The sequence below is a fragment of the Mesoplodon mirus genome (genome assembly GCF_964341445.2).
Source record: "Mesoplodon mirus genome assembly, chromosome: 4".
NCBI lineage: Eukaryota > Metazoa > Chordata > Mammalia > Artiodactyla > Ziphiidae > Mesoplodon > Mesoplodon mirus.
Genome location: NC_138979.1, coordinates 183,960,323 through 183,981,949, shown reverse-complemented (window position 1 = coordinate 183,981,949; position 21,627 = coordinate 183,960,323). Strand labels below are relative to the sequence as shown.

Genomic DNA, 21,627 nt, shown 5'->3' with positions numbered 1-21,627 from the left:
CCTAAACGTGTAGAAAGGTTTGTTTTCCTTCCCCACGCTCTTCTGGCAGATTATGTGAAGAACTTACTTAAAACTAGCAAACTCCTGTCACAGGGGCTTTGGGGAGAGAATGTTAGCGCCCAGCTCCCAGCAGGGATGGGTACGGGGTGGGTGGTGGGGAGATGAAGGGGTGGGAGAAAGAATAAGGAATGTCAGGGTGTGGCCACATCCTGGGACATGTGGGGATCCCCACTGTGGGCCTTGGCCGGGCCGAGAGCCCCCATGACTGCACCTGGGAAACCAGAACCCCAGGGACTGAGGTCATCCCTAGGGGCAATCCTCCCACAGGACGAGCCTGCATGGGGAGTCCCCCCAAGTGCAGGCGAGCACAGCCCTCCCCATGACAACCTGACAGCCGCCTGTGGGAAGACTGTCACCTTGCCCCAGACAAGGGAAGGGACTCCCAAGCACGGCAGGAAGTGCGTCCTGTTCAAACACAGAGCCAGTGCTTGAAGCCAAGCCTGTGAGACTCTGATGTCCACGCCATCTTCCAAGGTACCCCTACCCCACCAGAGTACCTCCCGTTTTAAGATGTGGAACAAGACACAGTAAATAAATGAAACCCGTCCCAAAGAGAGCTGGGAGAACTGTGAGCCCGCAGAAGCACCTACATTTTTTGTGCGTACATGTTGAAAAACACATACTGGAGCAGATACAGTCCTAATGTTACCTTTCTCCTTCATTTTAAACTTGAAATACATTGAGAAACACCACCAGTAAAAACTACCCCTAATCCCATGATGTAATAAATGGTATTATTTATTAATGGCCTTGATTTTCAGATAATTTTATGAGTACATGGCGGGAAACTCTTTACTGATGCTTTAAAAGTGGTTTACTGTGTTTCAAGTAGGTGGATCTGCTACGGGCTGAGATTTCTGAACGCGAACCACTGGTCACTGAAAATAGTACTCTGCAGGCCCCGCACACCTTTTAACACAAAAGCCTAACTTCCATCAGCCCTGAAGGCCCAAAACAACCTCTGCGGACCCCGATATTTTTCCGATCTCATCTTCCTGTCTCTCCCCTCAGTCACGGACTTCCAGACGCTCTGTCCTTGCTGTCCCGAGACTGGGCCAGCAGCTCCCAAGCCCGGTGTGGACCCCAGCTTCCCATCCCCCTGGAGAGCGCACGGCCCGGCGAGTGCTCAGAGCCGCCCCGAGAGGCCTTCTTCGATGCTCCAGTCTGCAGCCTCCTCGGTCCTGCTTGCCACGCCCCGCCTGGCTTTATCTTTATTAATCTGTCTCTCCCCATCAGGAGTAAAGCGCAGGAGGGCAGAGATCTTTGTTCACGACCGTGTCCTGGGGCCTGTAACAGTCTTCAGCAGCTGCCTGGAAGCTGGTAAGGTCTGGAGCCATCCCTGCCTCTGATCCCAGCTGGCCCCGTGGGTGTGCGTCTGGCCAGGTGGGCTGGGGGCTGTCCCAACGGCCCTGCTGCCCCCCACCTCCCCGGAGGTAGCCAGTACTTCCTGGTGCCTGGCGCTTCTTGCTGCCCTCCTGGTCAGTCCTCAGCCTTTACTGCGCCTTCGCTGCATGCAGCCCCTCCAGGGCCCCCTCTCAGCATCTTCATTCCTCTTTCGGGGTGGTACCCACACAAGGCCCAGTGTGGAGCATCCCTCCCGGCCACCTGCTGGGCCCTCGGCAGGTGCCATGTCTGGGCTCAGAAAGGGTGGCTTCAGGACTCCTGTCCTGCTCCCAGGCTTTGTCACAAGCTCACCGAAGGTCTGTGGAAAAGGGGTGCGTGTGTGCGAAGGTTTCCCTTGTGCCTGGGGCTCCCGAGACTTCTACACCACTCGGCCTCTCAGGATTCTACAAGCTTTCAGCTCCTTTCTTCGTACAACCATTCCTCCTCTTCCTGCAGCTCTGCCAAAGATCACGGCAGCCAGGGCAGTCCCTCCTGAGAGGGGCTGGTCACTTTTGGGGCTGGAGTTCGTCATATCACTCAGTGACCTTGGCTCCACGGTGGGCTCACCTGGCTTGTTCTCGTCGTTGGGGGGAGTGACCCTCTTGTGATTTTCTAAGCAGAAGCATAAGTCTTAACTGCAACTTTTATATCTTATTAGATTCACAGGCAGGGCAAGGACACAAGAGGAAAAGCTGAACCAGAAGACTACAAAGCAAACCTGCTGGTTAGGTAAGCCAGGCAGGGAATTAGAAGACAGGAATGTCATTTCTCCATCATGACTTTGATCACAAAAGCAGAAAGATGCCAAGTCCATGAAACAGACATAAGCAATCTGGAACCCTGACTAGAGACAGAAAAGAGCAATTACATATTATGTCCCTCTTAGAAAGAGAACATCCATAGGGGAATTTGAACTTCAAATATAGGGAAGCCAGTGGAATTCTGATGTTGAAGCACCATAAGAAGATGAATGAAAGATCTGTTCAAAGATCAGAAAAAGGCAGCCTAAGTGTTAACAGCTAAAGGTCACTGAGAGGTACCAGGTACTGAAGTTCTCATAGTTCTTTACACCTTGCTCTAAACTATGCATTACCTTTTGGGTATACAGGTATCGTATTTAGAAAACATACTATCGCTAGGCTTCGTTATTTTAGAAAGTTCAATTTTTATAGAAAAATATACTATACTTACTTTAGAACCCACGATTCCTGCCCACATACCACCCTCCTGAGAGGCAAGAAGCCTGGGAAAAGGTACTATTCCACTCACACATGCACGTCTTATAAATGCAAACCTATAAAATGACAATAAATCTTCCCCACTATTGATAGAAGGGCAAACCCACAGAACATGTGATGACGATGATCCAAAGTTAAAGATGCTGTGGCCCCAGGTCAAAATCAGCTAATAGGAGCCGCGCACCAATCACCTGTCTGATCTTGAACTTACCATCAATAGAGCTGAGAGTGGGCCCTTCAGACCCAGCCCGCTGGAAACACGCTCGGGCTGTGAACTCACTTGGAACGGGAGATGACTGCCTCTCAAGGTGTGGTGTACCTTGTCCCTGGGCACCCATTCCTTAACGTGAGCTAAATGGAAAACTGAAGTGGGTGACTTCGCACTGCCTCTGCCGCCAGGGTGTGGTTCCTGGGGGCAGGGGGGAGAGTGAATAAACTCTGGCACCAGAATGAGGCTCCATCCATCCCTATCTGAGTCTGGAGTCAGTGCAGATGTTCCCCACCCCGAAGCCCAGGACTGAAGTAAGCCCAGAGGAGAGAAAGGATTTCCCTTCTGGCAAGCAAACCCTCGTCTCTTGGCTATTCCGGCCTCAGGCTGCTGGGCCCAGTATCTCCAAAATGAACCATGATACAATCCGGTGCGGGTCTTTTTACGGCTCTGTTTTTGGCAGGAAGGAGATCTGCTGAAAGAGCTTGGCTGTACACTCCCTAAAGCTGGAAGGTTCAGGAGACTCTCCTAAGAACTCTTCTAACTAGAAGCAGTCCCTGGGGGTCACGGAGGACGCGAGGAAGCCTGGAGCCTCCACCAGACCAGTAGCTGGATCTAGAGGCAGTAGGAGCAAACCAGACGGTTGGCCCAAAGAAAAACTCCCACCCGGAGCTGTGAGCTCACACCACGAAGCAGCTATAATCACCTAAGTCATGTTATCCCCGAAAACGTTCACTGTGGACTCTGGTTGCCGGGACTGTCAAAAGTGGCTGTTTCCCCTTCATCTGATATCACTCAGATGACTCACTGTGGGCTGGGTGTTTGCAAGCGGGGGAGTCCAGCCAAGAACTCGTCCAGACTCAGATGCAACGAGTATTCCCTGCACTGCACTGCACTGCACTGCTCCTGGGCGGTGGGATCCGTGCTCAGCACGTTCGTATCTGTTACTAATTTACCCCAAGGTCCTGAGAGCCGGTCTCCGACACACGGGTGACGCGTGTAACAGGGAGCTCTGGAGACGGGAATTAGTGCAGACTGACAGAGGCCAAATGCTTCCAAGCAGAGATACGTGCTTTACAGAATGATTAATAAGGCCTGATCGAGGAGGAGACCGTTCCAAAGTCAAACATGTTTTTTTCCCTGCAACGTATTCATCTACAAAAATGGTACCTCTCGGCATACATACCATGACTCCTTCTGAAAACGACTTCGTTTGATGAAATGTGATCCCTGCTGGGAGTCAAGATACTCTGCTATGTAAATAATGATTCTTTTTATAAATTGCCCTTAAGTAAGCAGCTGTTAACTACAAGTAGGGTCATTCAGAAACCATCTATTTAAAATATCTAGAAGTTTTTACTGGGGACAAAAACTACTGCTTCATAGACATTTCCAACCAATACTTCCAGTTTAATGTGGCAGAAGGAGCATAGGTTTTTTTTTTTTTTTTTTTTGGTTGCACTGGGTCTTAGTGGAGGCTCGCGGACTCCTTCATTGCAGCACATGGGCTCCTTAGCTGCAGCAGGCGGGCTCCTTAGTTGTGGCATGTGAACTCTTAGTTGCAGCATGTGGGATCTAGTTCCCTGACCAGGGATCGAACCCAGGCCTCTGCATTGGAAGCACGGAGCCTTACCCACTGCACCACCAGGGAAGTCCCAGGAGCACAGATTTTGAAGGCAGTTGGATTCGTGTTTTATTTGGGCAAATCATTTTATCTCCATAAACTTTAGATTCTTTCATCTATGAAAATGGGACTAAAACCACTGTGAGGCATAGGGTACCGGCAGGGTCATATATAACATGTAACAAAGTATCTAACACACGGTTATTAATTAATATTACTTCCCTCTTCCTCCTAATTTCACTGACAATAACCTATCAATACATGTATGTACTTTTGAGCTCTTCACCTAACAGCCTCAAAACTAAAACAAAATAAAGAATACCATACCAGCACTTATTATTTTAACATTTGTTAAAAACTAAATGACCCCTTGGGTTAAAGAGTGAAACAATCTTTTCATTTGAAAAAAAAAAAAAAAAGATGATTCATTTAAATCACCTAATTTCCAATGTTTCAGAATCCAAAATGCAGTGTTAAAATCATCTACCAATAGGTGGTGCTGTTTGCATAGTTCTTAAATGACTATGGTTTTAAAATCTCAGTATATAGGTAACATCCTTTCATTCATTCAGCGAATGTTTATTGAGCACTTACTGTGTGCCAGAACTGTGCAAAGTGCTAGGAATATAAAGAAGAAAAAAGGACACAGCTCTGCCCTCCCAAAGCTTAAGGGGGCGGGGGTGGGAGGGCGGAATGTGTGGGAAGCCCCTGGAGGGTGGGGAGGGAGTTACAGTTACAGATAAAGTTAATGGGCAGGAACAAAGCAATCTGGAAGGCAGCTAACTCAGACCAGGGCGCTAAGGCAGGCTTCCCAGAGAAAGGGGCATCCTGAGATGGGTCTTGAAGGATTAGCTGGAGTTCTCCTCCTGCCAAGTTTCCAGACACATACATATGCCACTTAGAACAAGGGACAAACCTCCACTTACTAAGTGTTAAAAAGTGTAATTCATCAAGCTATGCATTTGTTTGGTTTGGGTATCTGTTTGATTTTCTAATACTACAATAAATTTTTCTAGGGGCTTCCCTGGTGGCGCAGTGGTTGAGAGTCCACCTGCCGATGCAGGGGATATGGGTTCGTGCCCCGGTCCGGGAAGATCCCACATGCCGCGGAGCGGCTGGGCCCGTGAGCCATGGCCGTTGAGCCTGCGCGTCCGGAGCCTGTGCTCCGCAACGGGAGAGGCCACAACAGTGAGAGGCCTGCATACCGCAAAAAAAAAAAAAAAAAAAAAAAGATTTTTCTACATATGCTATCTTCTTACTTTCATTTGGGTTTCTTTAATGAAGACTGAGTTTGAATATCTTTTCCTTAGTTAATTGGCTACGCATATTTCTTTCTCAGTGAACTGTCTCTGTTCAAACCTTTTACCCACTTTCCGATTGAGTTAACTGTCTTTTCCCTCACTGGTGTGTGTTGTGACCTTTGGAAATGAAGGACATTGGCCCTTTTCAGTTGTGGGTGTCATTCGTATTTGTTGAGAAGATGAGTCTTCATGGGCTTTTCCTTCCCACTTCCGGCCAAGCCTTACGCTCTGTCCTGCACATGGTAGGTGCTCAGTGAGTCAAGCAGTTCTGGGAAAGGGTATGAGTAAGGTGAGAGAAATGTTCAGAATTTCTGATTCCTCCCTTTTCAGGTTGGGGTGAGATCAGAAATGGGAGTTGGAGAATTCTGGAATGTCCCAAAAAAGAGAGGCACTCAAGATTGGGGAGTGGGGTGAGCAAAGGTGTGCAAGCATCAGCTCCAACTCTCGATGGAGAAGGCAAATAACAGTAGTCATACCATCTATGGAGCACCAATGTCGGCAAGCCCCATGCTACGTACGCCATCTTGTTTAATCCGCACAACAGCCCTGAGAGGTAGGTATTAGTTTTTACTGGTGCTGAGGGAAACCCCAAAGAGGTTAAGTAACTAGTTCACAGTCACATAACAAAAGTGGCAGAGCTGGGATTAAAATTTGGTTATGGCTATAATGCCCCATCCGTCTACACTCTTTTTGTTATATTGATTGGGGTAAAAAGATTCATTCAACAAATGTTTATTGGGTACCCACTGTATGCCGGGCATTGTTCTAGGTGTTGGGCTGGTCTGACTGGACCAGAAAAGACTTGTTGGTATCCAAACGTCCAACAAAAGTGCATTCACCTAGATAAATAATGATTCACATCTGAAATAACATTGTAAGAGTATATTTCCTGACACAAAGACATGCTCATACAGCAAATGAAAAAGAGGGTTACAAAATGTATGCAGAAGAATATCCTTTATGTAAAAATCATACACTACACACATGCAATACCCTAGAAATAAAGTCTGGATGGAAACACAATAAAATGGTCGCTGTGAGTTCTCTGAGTGCTGAGATTATAGGGGATTTTCCTTTCCTCTGTTTTGTACATTTGGATATCCTAAAACACATGTTTACTTGTGTAATAAATAGATTACTTCAAAAAGGAAAATAAATCCTGCTGGGGGAAAGTGAGAGCCAGTGTTGGAAGCCATGGATATCAGGGTACAAGACAGGGGGAGGAGCCAGTAGATGAAGGACCTTGAACCCAGGCTGAAGATTAAGATTTAGATTCTACCATCAGTGATGCTAAAGGAAAAGAAAAGCAATGCTGAGCCTTGAGGACCTTGAGGTGTCGATCAAAAGACTGCCTCGTTGGTGTGCAGAAAAGAGAACCCTCCTGCATTGTTGGTGGGAATGTAAGTTGGTGCAGCCACTATGGAGAACAGTACGGAGGTTCCTCAAAAAACTAAAAATAGAGTTGCCATATGATCCAGCCATCCCACTCCTGGGTATATCTGGACAAAACTGTAACTCGAAAAGATACATGCACCCGCTATGTTCACAGCAGCACTGTTTACAATAGCCAAGATGTGGAAGCAACCTAAATGTCCATCAACAGATGAATGGATAAAAAAGATGTGTGTGTGTGTGTGTATAATGGAATATTACTCAGCATAAAAAAGAATGAAATAATGCCATCTGCAGCAATATGGATGGACCTGGAGATCATCATACTGAGTGAAGTCAGACAGAGAAAGACAAATACCATATGATATCACTTATATGTGGAATCTAAAATATGACATAAATGAACTTATCCATGAAACAGAAACAGACTCACAGACTAGAGAACAGACTTGTGGTTGCCAAGTGGTGGGGGGGCAGGTAGGGATGGACTGGGAGTTTGGGATTAGCAGATATAAACTATTGTATATAGAATGGATAACCAACAAGGACCTACTGTACAGCACATGGAACTATATTTAATACCCTGTGATAAACCATAATAGAAAAGAATATACATATATTATTATAATTATATATATTATATATAACTGAATCACTTTGCTGTACAGCAGAAACTAACACAACATTGTAAATCAACTCTACTTAAATAAAATAAATTAAAAAAAAAAAAGACTTTCTCATTGAATGCTAGAGCTTAAAGAAGGGTGGAGCTGAGAGCTCCGCTCAGGGTTCTGAACTTCACAGCCTGGATAAAGCAGCCAGTTGCACAACACAAAAGGGGATCTAAGGGAACACTTTTACGTGGTAGACATCTTCATAATTTTGAAGCTTTTTTCATGTTTGTTTACTCCAAAGATGGGCAGTTTATTTGTGTGTTACAACAAGGTTTCCAGCAGATGGCTGAAACATTTCTTGTTCTAACAAAATCAGCTCATATTGCAACAACTTTTTGATGGAAACAAAATGTCTTGCTTACAAAGTTGATATATCTTATTCCAGTCAGAACTACAAAGGGGGAACCAGTTGGATAATTGAAACATTTTATCAGTCTCGCAACATCTAACATAAACTATGCATTATAAACAGTAGTTGCTTTTCTGTCTGATATAAAAGATTAAAAAAAATTTTTTTTTTAAAACCTCTCTTGGATTAGTCTACTGGCGACATTAGATAGTACAGGTTGTTTATCAGAATGTTATTGGCGTTCCCTATTTAAATTTAATAAGTACTTCATTATGACACAAATCACTGTATAACTGTTAATATTCATTTACAATCAATAATATATAAAGTGAATATTACATTGCCATATATTGCTTTTGTTCTTATGAAAGTTTTGTCAGTACAAAGATTAATAAGGGCTCTTAAAATTCTGTGGCTCATTACAAGCAAAATATTTTAAAATGTTAACTATTCTAAGATAAAAGTGTACAATGTCACAAGAAAAACTGTTGACTCTCATGACCATTTCCAAAGAAAATGAGATACAGGAGCAAGAAAAGTGAAACTCTCAGGAATAATAGTTTCTATGAACGCAAAACACATAATTATTATTAAATAAATGAATGTATCTTGGAAAACGTGAATGTTTAGGACATCAAAAACACTATTATTTTATGTTCAACAGTAAGATCTGTACAGTTTTTAGGGAGTGTCATTGTTATTACTGAGAAATATAAACGCTGAAAGGAGCCTCTTTCTAATTTTCACAAAAGTGCCAGATGCACGGAAGACAGCTTTGTATATGGCGTGTGGTAACTGTGAGCTTTTATAGCAAATAGTCTGTGACTGATATAAGTTAAAGCACTGCTCTGTGTGAATGACTTGCTTCTGCAAATCAGGACAGACCCAAAGTTACAGCTCACTCACTCACATTCTGATGAGCTTTCCTGTGAATCTCCGGGCCTGCACACCAGCTCATTCTGACGTGACATTGACAACCATGAGAATATATGGTTGGTCCTCTGTATCCGCAGGTTCTGCATCCGTGGAATGAAACACCCACAACCATAAAGATCCACGGCTGGTTGAATCTGTGGATGCAGAACCCACTGACTAAAGGACTTGAGCGTCTGGCCTTGGTGTGGCGGTGGGATCCTGGAACCAATCCCCCTCGGACAACCTGGGATGACTGGATAATACTTTATCTCTCCCCAACCAATTTTACATTTTGCCAAAATCCAGGTTGCACTCATAGGACTGTGTCCTGTGAATGTAAGTTAATATGCGTTAGACCAAAAATAGACTAATAATTTCAGGTGTCATCCACCACCTTCATCTTACCAATGAGGAAATGAAGTTCAGAATTCTGGAAAGCCTCATGAATTATTTTCTTCTACCCTGCACAGGTCTCGATTTATAACAGCTGCCGTTACCGAGTGCCAAGTGTGCCGATAGGTGTTTTCCTACCCAGTTAGCTCTTTGACAAGATTCAAGGGAATTAGGTATAAAATCCCTAATTCACAGAGGGGAAAAACTGAGGCTCAGAGAAGTTAACAGGCCAAATTCACTTACAAACCCAGATCTCCCTTTTACTCCAGAGCCTGTGCCCTTTCCATTACATCTTGCTGTTTATAGTAACCAAACATGGACAATGTGTCCAAATGCAAGCCAGCATTCTGGAACCATGAACAGTGTAAGACAGCATCCTGGCACCATGGACAAATACTTGTGTGTGATGCAGAAGAGGTCCCGCTGTCTTAGACCACCGAGGATCATGTCTAAAAGGGGAACTGCATCGAGGCCACCTCTCTATCCCTTTCTTTGCCTGCTTTAAGCCATGGGGACTGGGCATTGGTCCATTAGACTCCAGCTCTGATTTGCTACAAGGTCAAGGTAGCCCAAGAGTGGGGCTCTGCATATGGGAATGGAAAGGAAAGATCAAGGGAAATGGACAGGCAGCAACAGAAGCACCAGCCTGACCTTCACCTCTACGGCTTCTCAGCTACTTCTTCCTTCTGCCTGAGTTCCTGCTGCCTTCATTTCCATGGGCCCCTAAAGGTGTCTGTCGGTACCAGCAATGACCTAAGAGAAGGCAGGAACTGTCTCTCTGAAGCTCCTTAGGTGCAACTCAACCAGTTCAGTGCTACGTGGGCCTCAACTACTATTCCTGGGCTCTAATGGGACAAAGAATTTATGTTTAAATGGACATGTTTAGTTGCCTGAATTATTTTTATAAAATGATTAGTAAATTTTCCCAGTCCCTCATTTCCAAATCAAAAGTTCCTACGGTAGCATTAAAAAACAAAAACAAAAAAACCCTTTGTAAATATCTTTCATGTAAATATTTACCCAGCACACTTAGCAAAGCCATAGGATTTAAAAGATACAACAGATCTGGAGTTTGCACAATGCAGATTCTTTTTGGAAATTCTTAATGCAAATCAGATGTGCAGGGAAGGAGCCAAGTTTTTAAGAATTGCCAAGATCTAGACATCTCAGGTCAACTTCCAAGCTTACGCTGAATTCAGAGAAGCCTAAAGGCCACCCTGCATCTCCCACTTACGCTCCACTACCATTGTAACTACTTGGCCTTATTTCCAAGGTATTATCACCCAATTAGCATAATCTTCTGATAAGAAGTCCTATTAATAGCCTAAATTAGAAGACAACCTCATGTTAGTGGTTTTCAGATTGTTAATGGACTGTGGACTTGACCTGCTAGAGATATGAGAGGCCCCTGGATCTCTTTCTACAAAACCTATCTTTTAGGAATAAAACTGAAAAAGGGTTTATTTAAGCTTCCTTTACAGGACTGAATCAGAATGGACTTACAAGCTTGGAATTTTTTCAGCCTGTGGGCTGGAGTCCACTGCTTTATGACTAAGCCTTCTCCTTACACGAACATTTGGAAAAAACCAAAACAAAACATGGTTAGCCTGTGAAGCTGAAATTCCTTCCTAAGCCTTGCTCAATAGAGAGAACAGAATTAAAGCACAATGTTTAAAAAGAGAGAATAAAGTACATTGAGTAGATATATACAGAGACAGAGAAACTGATCTCATATACACAATACATTCTTAAACATAAAACAAGCTCTTAAAATGCCCCAAATTAGCTTTCACTCATAAAATGTTACTATTAGTTTAACAGTGAGATATCATAATCCATTCTAAACCAACCTCAGAGAAAAAACTCAAAGCACGTTTCATGAAACCAGAAAGAAAATGGTTCCTAGTTCTGGTGTTAGCTCAATATTAAAAATAGTTTCTGACAAATCATAAAATTACAACTTTTCACCCAGTCTGTCGTAGAAAATACTGTTCACCAACAAGCCATTAAAATTAATTTTAAAATGGCAGCAGAGAGTGTGAGAAATATAAAGTGCTCCGTATGGAAATTCAGAACAGGTTCTCAAATTCCATCGAGTTGGTACTAAGCAAATTCTCAGAAATGACTTCTGTCTGAATAGGAGCCCTGAGAGTTCAAGTTGTAATTTTCTACTTGGATGCTAACTGGTGTGAGCTGTGACCGGCAGCTGTTTGATGAGCGCCCACAGTGACGTCAGGAGAAGGAGTATGTGGCGTGGAGGGCTCACAGCTTGTGTGCGTATTAGGGGGTCTTCTGATCCACCTCTGGGAAAAGAGGCCACACGATATCGGAACCAGAAGTAAGACGCCCCTTACCTTTCACTGTTCTTTTTGCCGCTAGAAGAACTGCTGCTGGATCCCGTGCGATTCCGGTTTCCTCTGGACTCCCCATAGCTTTCCCTTCGGCCACCAGGGGATACCCGTTCGGAAGAGCTGGTCCTCTTGATGGTACTAAAAGTACAAAGTAAATGACAATGAAATCCTTCACGGAGTGATTTTATTTTATTGCTGAGTGTGACAATATATACATAGAACATTCTATTTCCATGTGGAGATTTAAAAGATAGACTGGTTTGAAATTCCTGACTATAGAGATCAAAAAACTTTTCAGAATGTCACTTGAGATCAATGCCTCTACTCATTGCCTTTGTAACTGGGGCAATTAGTGTAGTTCAAGGTCATAGAGGAAGTTGAAAGGTAAGATTCCCAGCAAGGCCGTGAGAACTCTCCAGGGGCTTAGTGGGAGGTGACCCCGCCCTTGTGCAGGTCTCAGTCTAGACCAGTGGTGCTCAACCAGGGGAGACTCTGCCCCCCAGGGACATCTGACAATGTCTGGAGACACTTTTGCTTGTCACAACTGGGGCAGGGGGAGGGCTGCTACATCTAATGCATAGAGGCCAGGGACGCTGCTAAACACCTTATAATGCCCAGGACAGCCCCGTGACAAAGAATGATCCAGCCCCAAATGTCAATAGTGCTGATATGGAAGAACTCTGGTCTAAAGGCATATGTGGGACAAAGACATTCCACTATCTATAGGATGCCTCTGTTTAGAGGTGGTACCCATGCAAGTGCTTACTTCCTTCTGAATAACCAGAGGGACTAGAGTGGTTGGAAGCCTGGTGAGGGATGTCTGGGGAAGACTTCCTGAAGATTGTGAATTTCTGGGAGACAGAAAATGAACAGCTTGAACGTGTTATAATGACACAGTAGGGAAGAGCGTGTCCTAGGAAGAGGGATACCCCACGCACAGGTAATCCACAGGCGTGAGGGGTCAGTTAGCCAGGGCAGGGGCTGTAGGTTGATGGTTTGCTCTTGGAGCCCAGAAGTGTATTACAGGCATCCCTGTAAAGTTTCTTTGTTTGTTTTTTTTATCTTCATCATTAGGCCATATGTTTCCTGAGATCCCGTCTCATTTATCATTCTTATATTCTTTGCAGAGCCTAGTAGAGAAGCTTGATAAATATTAATTAAATGAAAGGGTGAAATAAATGAAACGATCAATGGTAGTGTCACACTGACCCTGTCACAGGTAGAGGCATGTGATGCTGTAATTCAGCACCTGCTCCGTGAGGAAGAAAGGACACGAGTGTATGGTGGTGCCGCTCCCGGGTGGGGCTGCGGGGGGAGGTCTGGGCTGGATGCACAGAGTCAAGGTGCAGGTGGGTGATAACGCAAGTCTGCAACCCAGGAGGTGGCTCAGAACTGGCACTGTCAACTGGGTGGGTCACTGAACCATGGATGCGGAGGAAATCTCCACGCCGGGAAGGAGAGAAGGTGAGAACGAAGAGAACCTCTCCGGGAAAGAGTGACTTTATAAGACGTGGGTTGAGGAACTGCCACAGGAATCTCAGGTAGCAGGTAAACCCCGAGGGACTGGGGAGGAAGAACCGCCGGAGGACAGTTAAGGTGCTGGGGTTGTGGAGGCAGGAGGGGGACCTCGATGATGAAGCCTCAGGGGTTCCAGTCAGGGGAGGGTGGAGACGGACCTGAACTTTAATCCGGAGGACACAGGAGCTGAGAAGCTTGAGACAGTGAGACTACTGCCCCTGGGCTGGATTCCAAAGCCCGCCTTTCTCACAATTAAATAACACAGAATGTGCAAGAGCCTTGCACATGGGATGCTCTGCTGTCTTCCCTTCATTCTCTTTTCCTCCTCATCTCTGCCTTCCTTTGGGCCAACTTTAAGTTCTTTTTCCTCTGTAACTTCCAATCGGTCAGTAAATAATCTCTTAGCACATTTTCAAAAACTGCACAGTGTATCGGCTTTTGAAAAACCATCTCGCTCCCTGAGTGAACGAACATAAATAAAATGACCAAAATCATGATGATCTGAAGACACTTTCTGCGTAGTCTTTTTGGTCACTGAGGAAACCTCTGAACTGACAGCCCCAGGATCTCACAGCTGGGATCTGCACGGGTGTGCCTTAAGGTCAAAATGTGAATTTTTAGAACTCTCAATTTGAGGACAAGGAAATTATAGATCTTAAGAGAGCATTACATTTCTGAAATTTAGGACTGAAGTCTAAAAATTACAGAAACCTTTATGTTTAAAGTTCAAGATCTTCCAGTGACGAAAAACACCAAGCTAATTTCACATTGTGGGAGCTCTCTCGGCTAAGCATCTGGCCCGCCGAGGCTCTCAGGCACACTGCCCCAGCAGCTGGCAGCCCTGAGCGGCACCTCCATAGTGTCCTTGTGGGAGTTCAGGGTAAGTTCACGGCAATTTAAAGGCTTGTATAAAACACCCTTAAAGAGCTGAAAAGCCATGACTATTAATCAATGATAGCAAATGTTAACCGATTTTCTAATAATCAACACTCAACCTGGTGGCTGGAAGAGTTAAGAGGGGAGATCAATGATGGAACCATGGGCAGCAACGGTTCACGTGTATTAAGAGCTTTGCGCTTTATATGAATCGTTTAATTTCAACCTCAAATCCCCTGCAAAAGTGTCATTATCCCTATTCTACAGATGAGGGGACAGCTTCAGGGATACAAAGCAACACGTCTGAGGTTACTTGACCCCTTGCTCTCTACTGGGCCTCCTAGTTAAGGCCACCTAGGGAATTCCCTGGTGGGCCAGTGGTTGGGACTCCTCGCTTTCACTGCAGAGGGCCCGCGTCTGATCCCTGCTCAGGGAACTAAGATCCCACAAGCTGTGCGGCATGGCCAAAAAATAAATAAATAAAATAAAGACCACCTGCAAGTTATGAAACACTGAAGTCCATTAGTTTTGAGGACCTGTTGAACAGAGATGTTGAACGTCTAAAAATCCAATAAAGGTCAGTAATTAATACAGTTATATGATTTAAGACTTGATCAACGGCAGGCATCGGATAAGGCCCTCTAAGCTACTGCGCTAAAAGGGTGGTAAAACTACCAAAGCAGCAGTGAGGGTTACAAAGTAAATCTAAGTACTCCTCACCTGGGTGTGGAACTGTTCAGTGTGCATGCACTGAGAAGACTCACAGACCTGTTTAATCTATGTACGAGAGGCACGGAAACAAAGCAGAATAGACATGAGTACAATAATCAAAGCGTGGAAAAATATTTTGGTAAACGTCAATAAGTTACAGAATACACTGCACGTTAAAATGGGAAAACATTTTGGTTTGCATATATAGACTTGGATATAATCCATCGCGGCTCCTTCAAGATATTTGGCATTCACGCATTTGCATTAAAATGTTAAGCTTTTTAAACAATCTACTATCGTTGTATACGTAGCAAAAACGAGAAATTTCCTTTTGAGGGCCAAGAGCTCTCATGAATTAAAGAGGATTTACTAGGACTCAGAGTGAAGGACAGAAAATAGAGCTTGAAGACAAGACATCTGCAGGAACACGGGCGGCTAGAAGAAGTGACACTGTACACTCACTGAGAGAAGCCTCTCCAACAACCAGCAGGGAATATCAAAGAAGTTACGCTCCCTCGGGACAGCAAGTGAGAAATCATGTTCTTTATTTTGAAAGTGGCAGAAGTCCTAGCTTGTGAAAGACTGTATAATAACACAGCACATTTTTTATTGCTTAAGGCAAGCATTTTTGGTGTAGAAATGCAGATACCATCATTTCTCTTTTCCCTTCTGCTCTCAACCTCCACCCTCAAACCCAAAGTTCTGAAAATACAATGGTTCTTTACCTTACACTACAGCTGCATTCAATGGTTTTTGCCAATTTAAACTAAATTTTAGACATAATAAAGTCTCTGCAAAGGGAGAACAGAGGAAAAATGGCCATCTTTCTTCTTATGGTTAGATAATAACTCTAAATGTAATAAGCTACCACAGCATCTTTCTTTCATTATGTGATTTAAAACCAAGAATTGGTTTTCCAAAATTTTGCAAAAAAGATCCCAAACTTCTACAACTGAAAAAAAATACTGGGTCTTCCCTGGTGGTCCGGTGGAAGCCTCTGCGCTCCCAATGTAGGGGGGCCAGGTTCAATCTCTGGTCGGGGAACTAGATCCCATGTGCTGCAACTAAAAGATCCCGCGTGCCGCATCGAAGACCCGGCACAGCCGGGTCCTATTTATAAAGAAATAAATGAATAAATAAATAAAAAGGAAAGAAAGAAAGAAAATACTAATCTGGGGGGAAGCTTGTACTCGTGACCCGAGATTTTCTGATGAGGTCATTTGCCGTGACAGCCGGAGAGATTAACGCTAGATTAAAACGATTATCTACTCAACAAATACTCATTTGGAATCCATTTATACTGGGCTCTACGCTGAGCACTGGCAAATCAACATGGGACCAGGACTAACCTGGTTTTTGTCCTGCGAGGGGTGAGGTCATCGTGACAGATTGAGGTCACGCAACTTCAGGAATTAGGAAATGCTCTCATCTTGGTCTAAAGCCATCTTTGCAGCAAAACCCAAGGCATTTCCTAAGAAGGCTGGGGGCCTTAGAGAATTTGACAGACCAAAATAAGTTTTTTTTCTATCATATGAAGCCAACTACCTGAGCCCAGAGGGGGGAATTGCAACACTTCTGATAAGAGAATAAGTACCAATTCATCTTCCTCTGCTCAACAGCATCAACTCCCATTTCTAGCTTGTTACAGAGATCACACTCAAAACCTGACTTTAACACATACATTTCAATGGATCTCAGTGATAAAGAATATAGTAGGAAAAAAAAAACAAAACCCAAAGCAGATGTAAGTCATGTAAGTACCTGGCACTGACTTTGGTGCTTTTACAAACGCTGTATTTCTAAGGAGTGCAACTATTTTTCTAAAGGACTATCAGCTGTTTGTTTGAAAGCCACAGATATTCACCATCCTACCTTCCAACTGGAGCAGCGCATTTTAAAAATAATGGTCTCTTTTTGTACCAGTTTTGTTCTTTTGATCTCTCTTCTCACAGCTTTGCCCTATTGTAAAGCTCTGCTTAGGAGTGGGAAGAATGATGGATTGTTTTGAGCCAGTGGAAATGTTATTCTATTGTCAGCTCCAGCATCCCCACCGAGGAAGGTATGACCCTACAATGTCTTCCCCGGATTTTCTGCCTTTTCTCCTTTCACTAATGGAAACAAAGCTTTTCCCAAGGATTCCAAATCACGCCCCCAATCGAAGTCTTAATTGGCAACACAAAGCACTACCCCTGGGTGCTGGACAATTTCCAAAGGGGATTTTGTTCTTTAGTACTAGGCTGAAAAAACCTCAGAGAAAAGAAAACAAACATATACCCATCCACACACCAGAGATGCCCCAGCTTGGTTAATTTGGAACTCTGATTACAGAAAAATTCCTACGTGATTATAAATGTATTTGAAATGGCTCGGAGGTTGTTTTAATCCTCACAGGCAGAATGCCCAGCTTGCTTCTGTTTTCAAAATTCTCTCCTAAGGAGAGATCTATAGGAACTTCGTCACAGAGTAATTATTATATGCCACTGTTTGGGTTTCCAACTTCCAGACAGATGGGAATTCACATCCACGGAAGCCCACAAAAGGCAGAGACACAAAATAAATGAACCACTGTGCTCTACACCGAAACACCAAGAGTCTCAGACACTCAATCTAGAAAACCATGTATTTCTAGTTGGCTGCTGGACAATAGCTTATCAAATGAATAAAACGGATTATTTTGTAAATTAAAAAGAAAAGTCTACAGAGGCCTAAGAACATTCCTAGAAGGAAGGTTACTGTTTAAATGCTAATACACACACACACACACACACACACACGCACATACACACATATATAAAATATGATGGCTACTGATTATCCTCCCCCGCCACCATCCTTTCCTTCTAAGATAATATTGCCGAGGGCAAGCACTGTCCATGAGCTCCTTCATACATGGCTGAAACGACCCAGGCTTCTGCTCCCAGCAAGGGGCCTGGTCCTGTAATGGGAGTCCAGGCCCTGCAGCCCCATAGGAATGGGCAGTTCTGTCTCTCAGAGTTGCAACTTGCCGCCAACCTCTGCTCAGTCACCCTCGCCCCTGCCTGCCACTCCTGTCAGCACCCTCAGGGGCATCTCAGAACATCACTGTTTCTAAAAAGCATCATCCAGACAGGATGGGGCACACAAAAGGGATGGTTTCCAACGAGTAATTATATCAAGCATTTTTTTATGAGTAGATGTAAGCGCTGACCTGGAAATCTTTGCAAGAAGCAGCCTATCCCAGTGAAAGGAGTGTGAGCTCTAGATCCAGACAGACCTGGGTTTGAGCCCAGGTTCTCTACTCACTTGATCCCGGGCAAGTTACTTCACTTCTTTGAGCGTCAGTTTACCCACTGGCAAAACAGGGATAATAATATCTACCTTGGAAGGTTGTTTTGAGGATCAGTGATAATGGTATTAAAAGCTCGATGCTTAGTACGCTTTTATTATCAAAAGATAATTTCTATCATCATCACTGATTTAAAGAGGGGCTGAAGCACCATTAGGGCTCTTTGTCTTTTTCACATCCTGTGGGAAAATATCAATTAGATTCTTCAGCAGAGCCTCACTCCTGTAGTCATCTGCATAAATCTCATCCCCCAGCCTTATCCTACCCTGAATCAATATTTCAAATACTAGAACTCAAAACCCAATTTGCCAGGGATTCTAACAGTTGTGCCAATTAATCCGGCAAGGTCTAAGAAAACCATAAACAGTCTATTAAGTGAAGGACATTATTGTACTACATCAAAGTTACTTTGGATCAAACACAGAGCCTTCTACAAAATCAAAGTGCAAGAATGCTTGACATATGCTCTCATGAAAGGAACTGAAAGCTAGAAATTGTATCTACATTTCAAATTTTACTTTTATGATTTTTTGCTCTGAAAAAAAATTTTCCTTCTACTTAAATGCCAAATATATAAAGAGATATAAATTTTTAAAGTTTATTTTCTTTAAGAATAAAGAAAAAGAATCTCATTTTTTCATTAACTACTTGCTACTTTAAAAAGTCAATCTTGAAATTCAACAACTCACTCTTAAACAGCCAATGAGTTAAAGAAGAAATCGCAAGAGAATTTTGAAAATATCTAGAGACAAATGAAAACAAAAACAAAACATTCTAAAACTTGTAGGATGCAGAGAAAGCAGTGCTAAGAGGGAAGTTTATAGCTGTGAAAACACATTAAAAAGACGAAAGATCTGAAATCAACAACTTAACTTTATACCTCAAGGAAACAGAAAAAAACAAGAACAAATAAAGCTAAAAGTTAGCAGAGGGCAGGTAATAATAAAGATTACAGTAGAGATAAACAAAATGGAGAAAAGAAAAACAGTAGAAAAAATCAATGAAACCAAGAGTTGATTTTTGAAAAGATCAATAAAATTGCCAAATCCTCCATTAAACTGAGAAAAAGAGAGAAGACTCAAATAACTAAAATTAGAAACTAAAGAGGGCAAGCACATTACAACTGATGTCACAGAAATAAAAAGGATTATAAGAGACTACAGTGAATAAATGCATGCCAACAAATTGAATAAACTAGAAGAAATGAATAAATTCCTAGAAACATACAACCTATCAAGACTGAATGATGAAGTATTGAAAACTCTGAATAGACTAGACCTATAACTAGTAAGGAGATTGAAGCAGTAATCAAAACTCTCCCAACAAAGCAAAGCCCAGGACCAGATGGCATGACTCTAGAATTCTACCAAACATTTAAAGAACTAATACCAATGCTCCTCAAACTCTTCTAAAGACTAAAGGGGCAGTGGGGGCACATCCAATCTCATTCTAGGAGGCCAGCATTATTCTGATACCAAAAAAAAAAAAAAAAGACACAACCAGAAAAAATACATGCCAGTAACTCTGATAAATAATGATGCAAAAATCAACAAAATACTACCAAACTGAATTTAACAGCACATTAAAAAGATTATACACCATGACCAAGTGGGATTTATACCTGTAATGCAAGGATGGTTCAACATAAGAAAATCGATATAATATTGTACATCACATTAAGAGAATGAAAGAAAAAAACCACATGATCATCTAAATTGATGCAGAAAAAGCACTTGACAAAACTTAACACCCTTCATGATAAAAGCACTCAAACTAGGAATAGAAGAAAACTACCTCAACATAGTTAAAAACCATATATGAAAAGCCCACAGTGAACTCATACTCAGTGGTGAAACACTCAGTGGTGAAAGCTTTTCTCCTAAGGTCAGGAACAAGGCAAGGATACTCACTCTCATCACTATTGAACACAGTACTGGAAGTCCTAGCCAGAGCAATAAGACATGTAAAAAAATAAAAGGCATCCACATTGGAAAGGAAGTAAAACTATCTCTGTTTGCAGATGACATGATCTTAGGGAAGACCCTAAAGAGTCCACAAAAAAACTGTTAAAACTAATAATTTCACCCAAGTTGCAGGATACAAAAACCAAAACACAGAAATCAGTTGTATTTCTATTCACTAACAATGACCAATCTGAAAAGGAAATTCAGAAAATAACCCCATTTATGATAGCATCAAAAAGGAAAAACTACTTAGGAATAAACTTAACCAAGGAGGTGAAAGACTTGTAGACAGAAAACTACAAAACACTGCGGAAAGAAATCAAAGAAGATACAAATAAATGGAAAGTCATCCTATTTTTGTGGGATTGGAAGACTTAATATGTTAAAATGTCTACACTACCCAAAGTGATTTACAGATCCAATGCAATCCCTATCAAAATACCAATGGCATTTTTTGTAGAAATAGAAAAAAAAATCCTAAAATTCATATGGAATCTAAAGGGACCCCAAATAGCCAAAACAATCTTGAAAAAGAAGAACAAAATTGGAGGACTCACATTTCCTGATTTCAAAACATACTACAAAGTAACAGTAATCAAGACAGTGTGGTACTGGAATAAAGACAGATAATATAGACCAATGGAACAGAATAGAGAGCCCAGAAATAATCCCTTGCATGTATGGGCAAATGATTTTCAGCAAGGGTGCCAATACTACACAAGGAGGAAAGTTAGTTTCATCAACAAATGGTGTAGGGAAAACCAGACATCCACATGCAAAAGAATGAAGTTGGACCCTTACCTTATGCTACATACAAAAGTTAACTTGAAATGTGTTAAAGACCTAGAACTATGAAACTCCTAGAAGAAAACATAGGGGGAAAGCTTTAGGATGTTGGATTCAGCAATTATTTCTTGGATATGACACCAAATGTAAAAATAAACAAATGGGACTGCATCAAACTTAAAAACCTCTGTGCAAAGGAAACTATCAATAGAGTGAGAAAGCAATGTATGGAATAGGAGAAAATATTTGTGAATCATGTATCTGGTAAGGGATTAATATCCAGAATATATAAGGAACTCCTACAATTCAACAACAAAAAAATGAATAACCCAATTAAAAATGGGAAAAGGACTTGAATAGAAAATTTTCCAAAAGATATATACAAATGGCCAACAAGCATATGAAAAAGATGCTCAACATCACTAATAATAAGAGAAGTGCAAAAGAAAACCGTAATGAGATATCACCTCACACCCATTAGAATGGCCACTATCAAGAACAGAAAATAACAAATGTGGGCAAGCATGAGGAGAAATTGGAACCCTTGTGCACTGTTAGT

General features: G+C 42.6%; 1 protein-coding gene across 5 annotated transcripts in view; it reads right to left on the bottom strand.

The window, feature by feature from the left end:
• EML1 (EMAP like 1) overlaps positions 1 to 21,627 on the bottom strand; it is a 139,655-nt gene that overhangs the window by 42,387 nt on the left and 75,641 nt on the right. For all 5 annotated transcript variants that reach the window (XM_082620207.1, XM_082620203.1, XM_082620204.1 and 2 more), the window contains one exon: positions 11,892 to 12,026. In XM_082620207.1, coding sequence (XP_082476333.1) covers positions 11,892 to 12,026 — 135 coding nt within the window. The remainder of the gene's footprint in view (positions 1 to 11,891; positions 12,027 to 21,627) is intronic.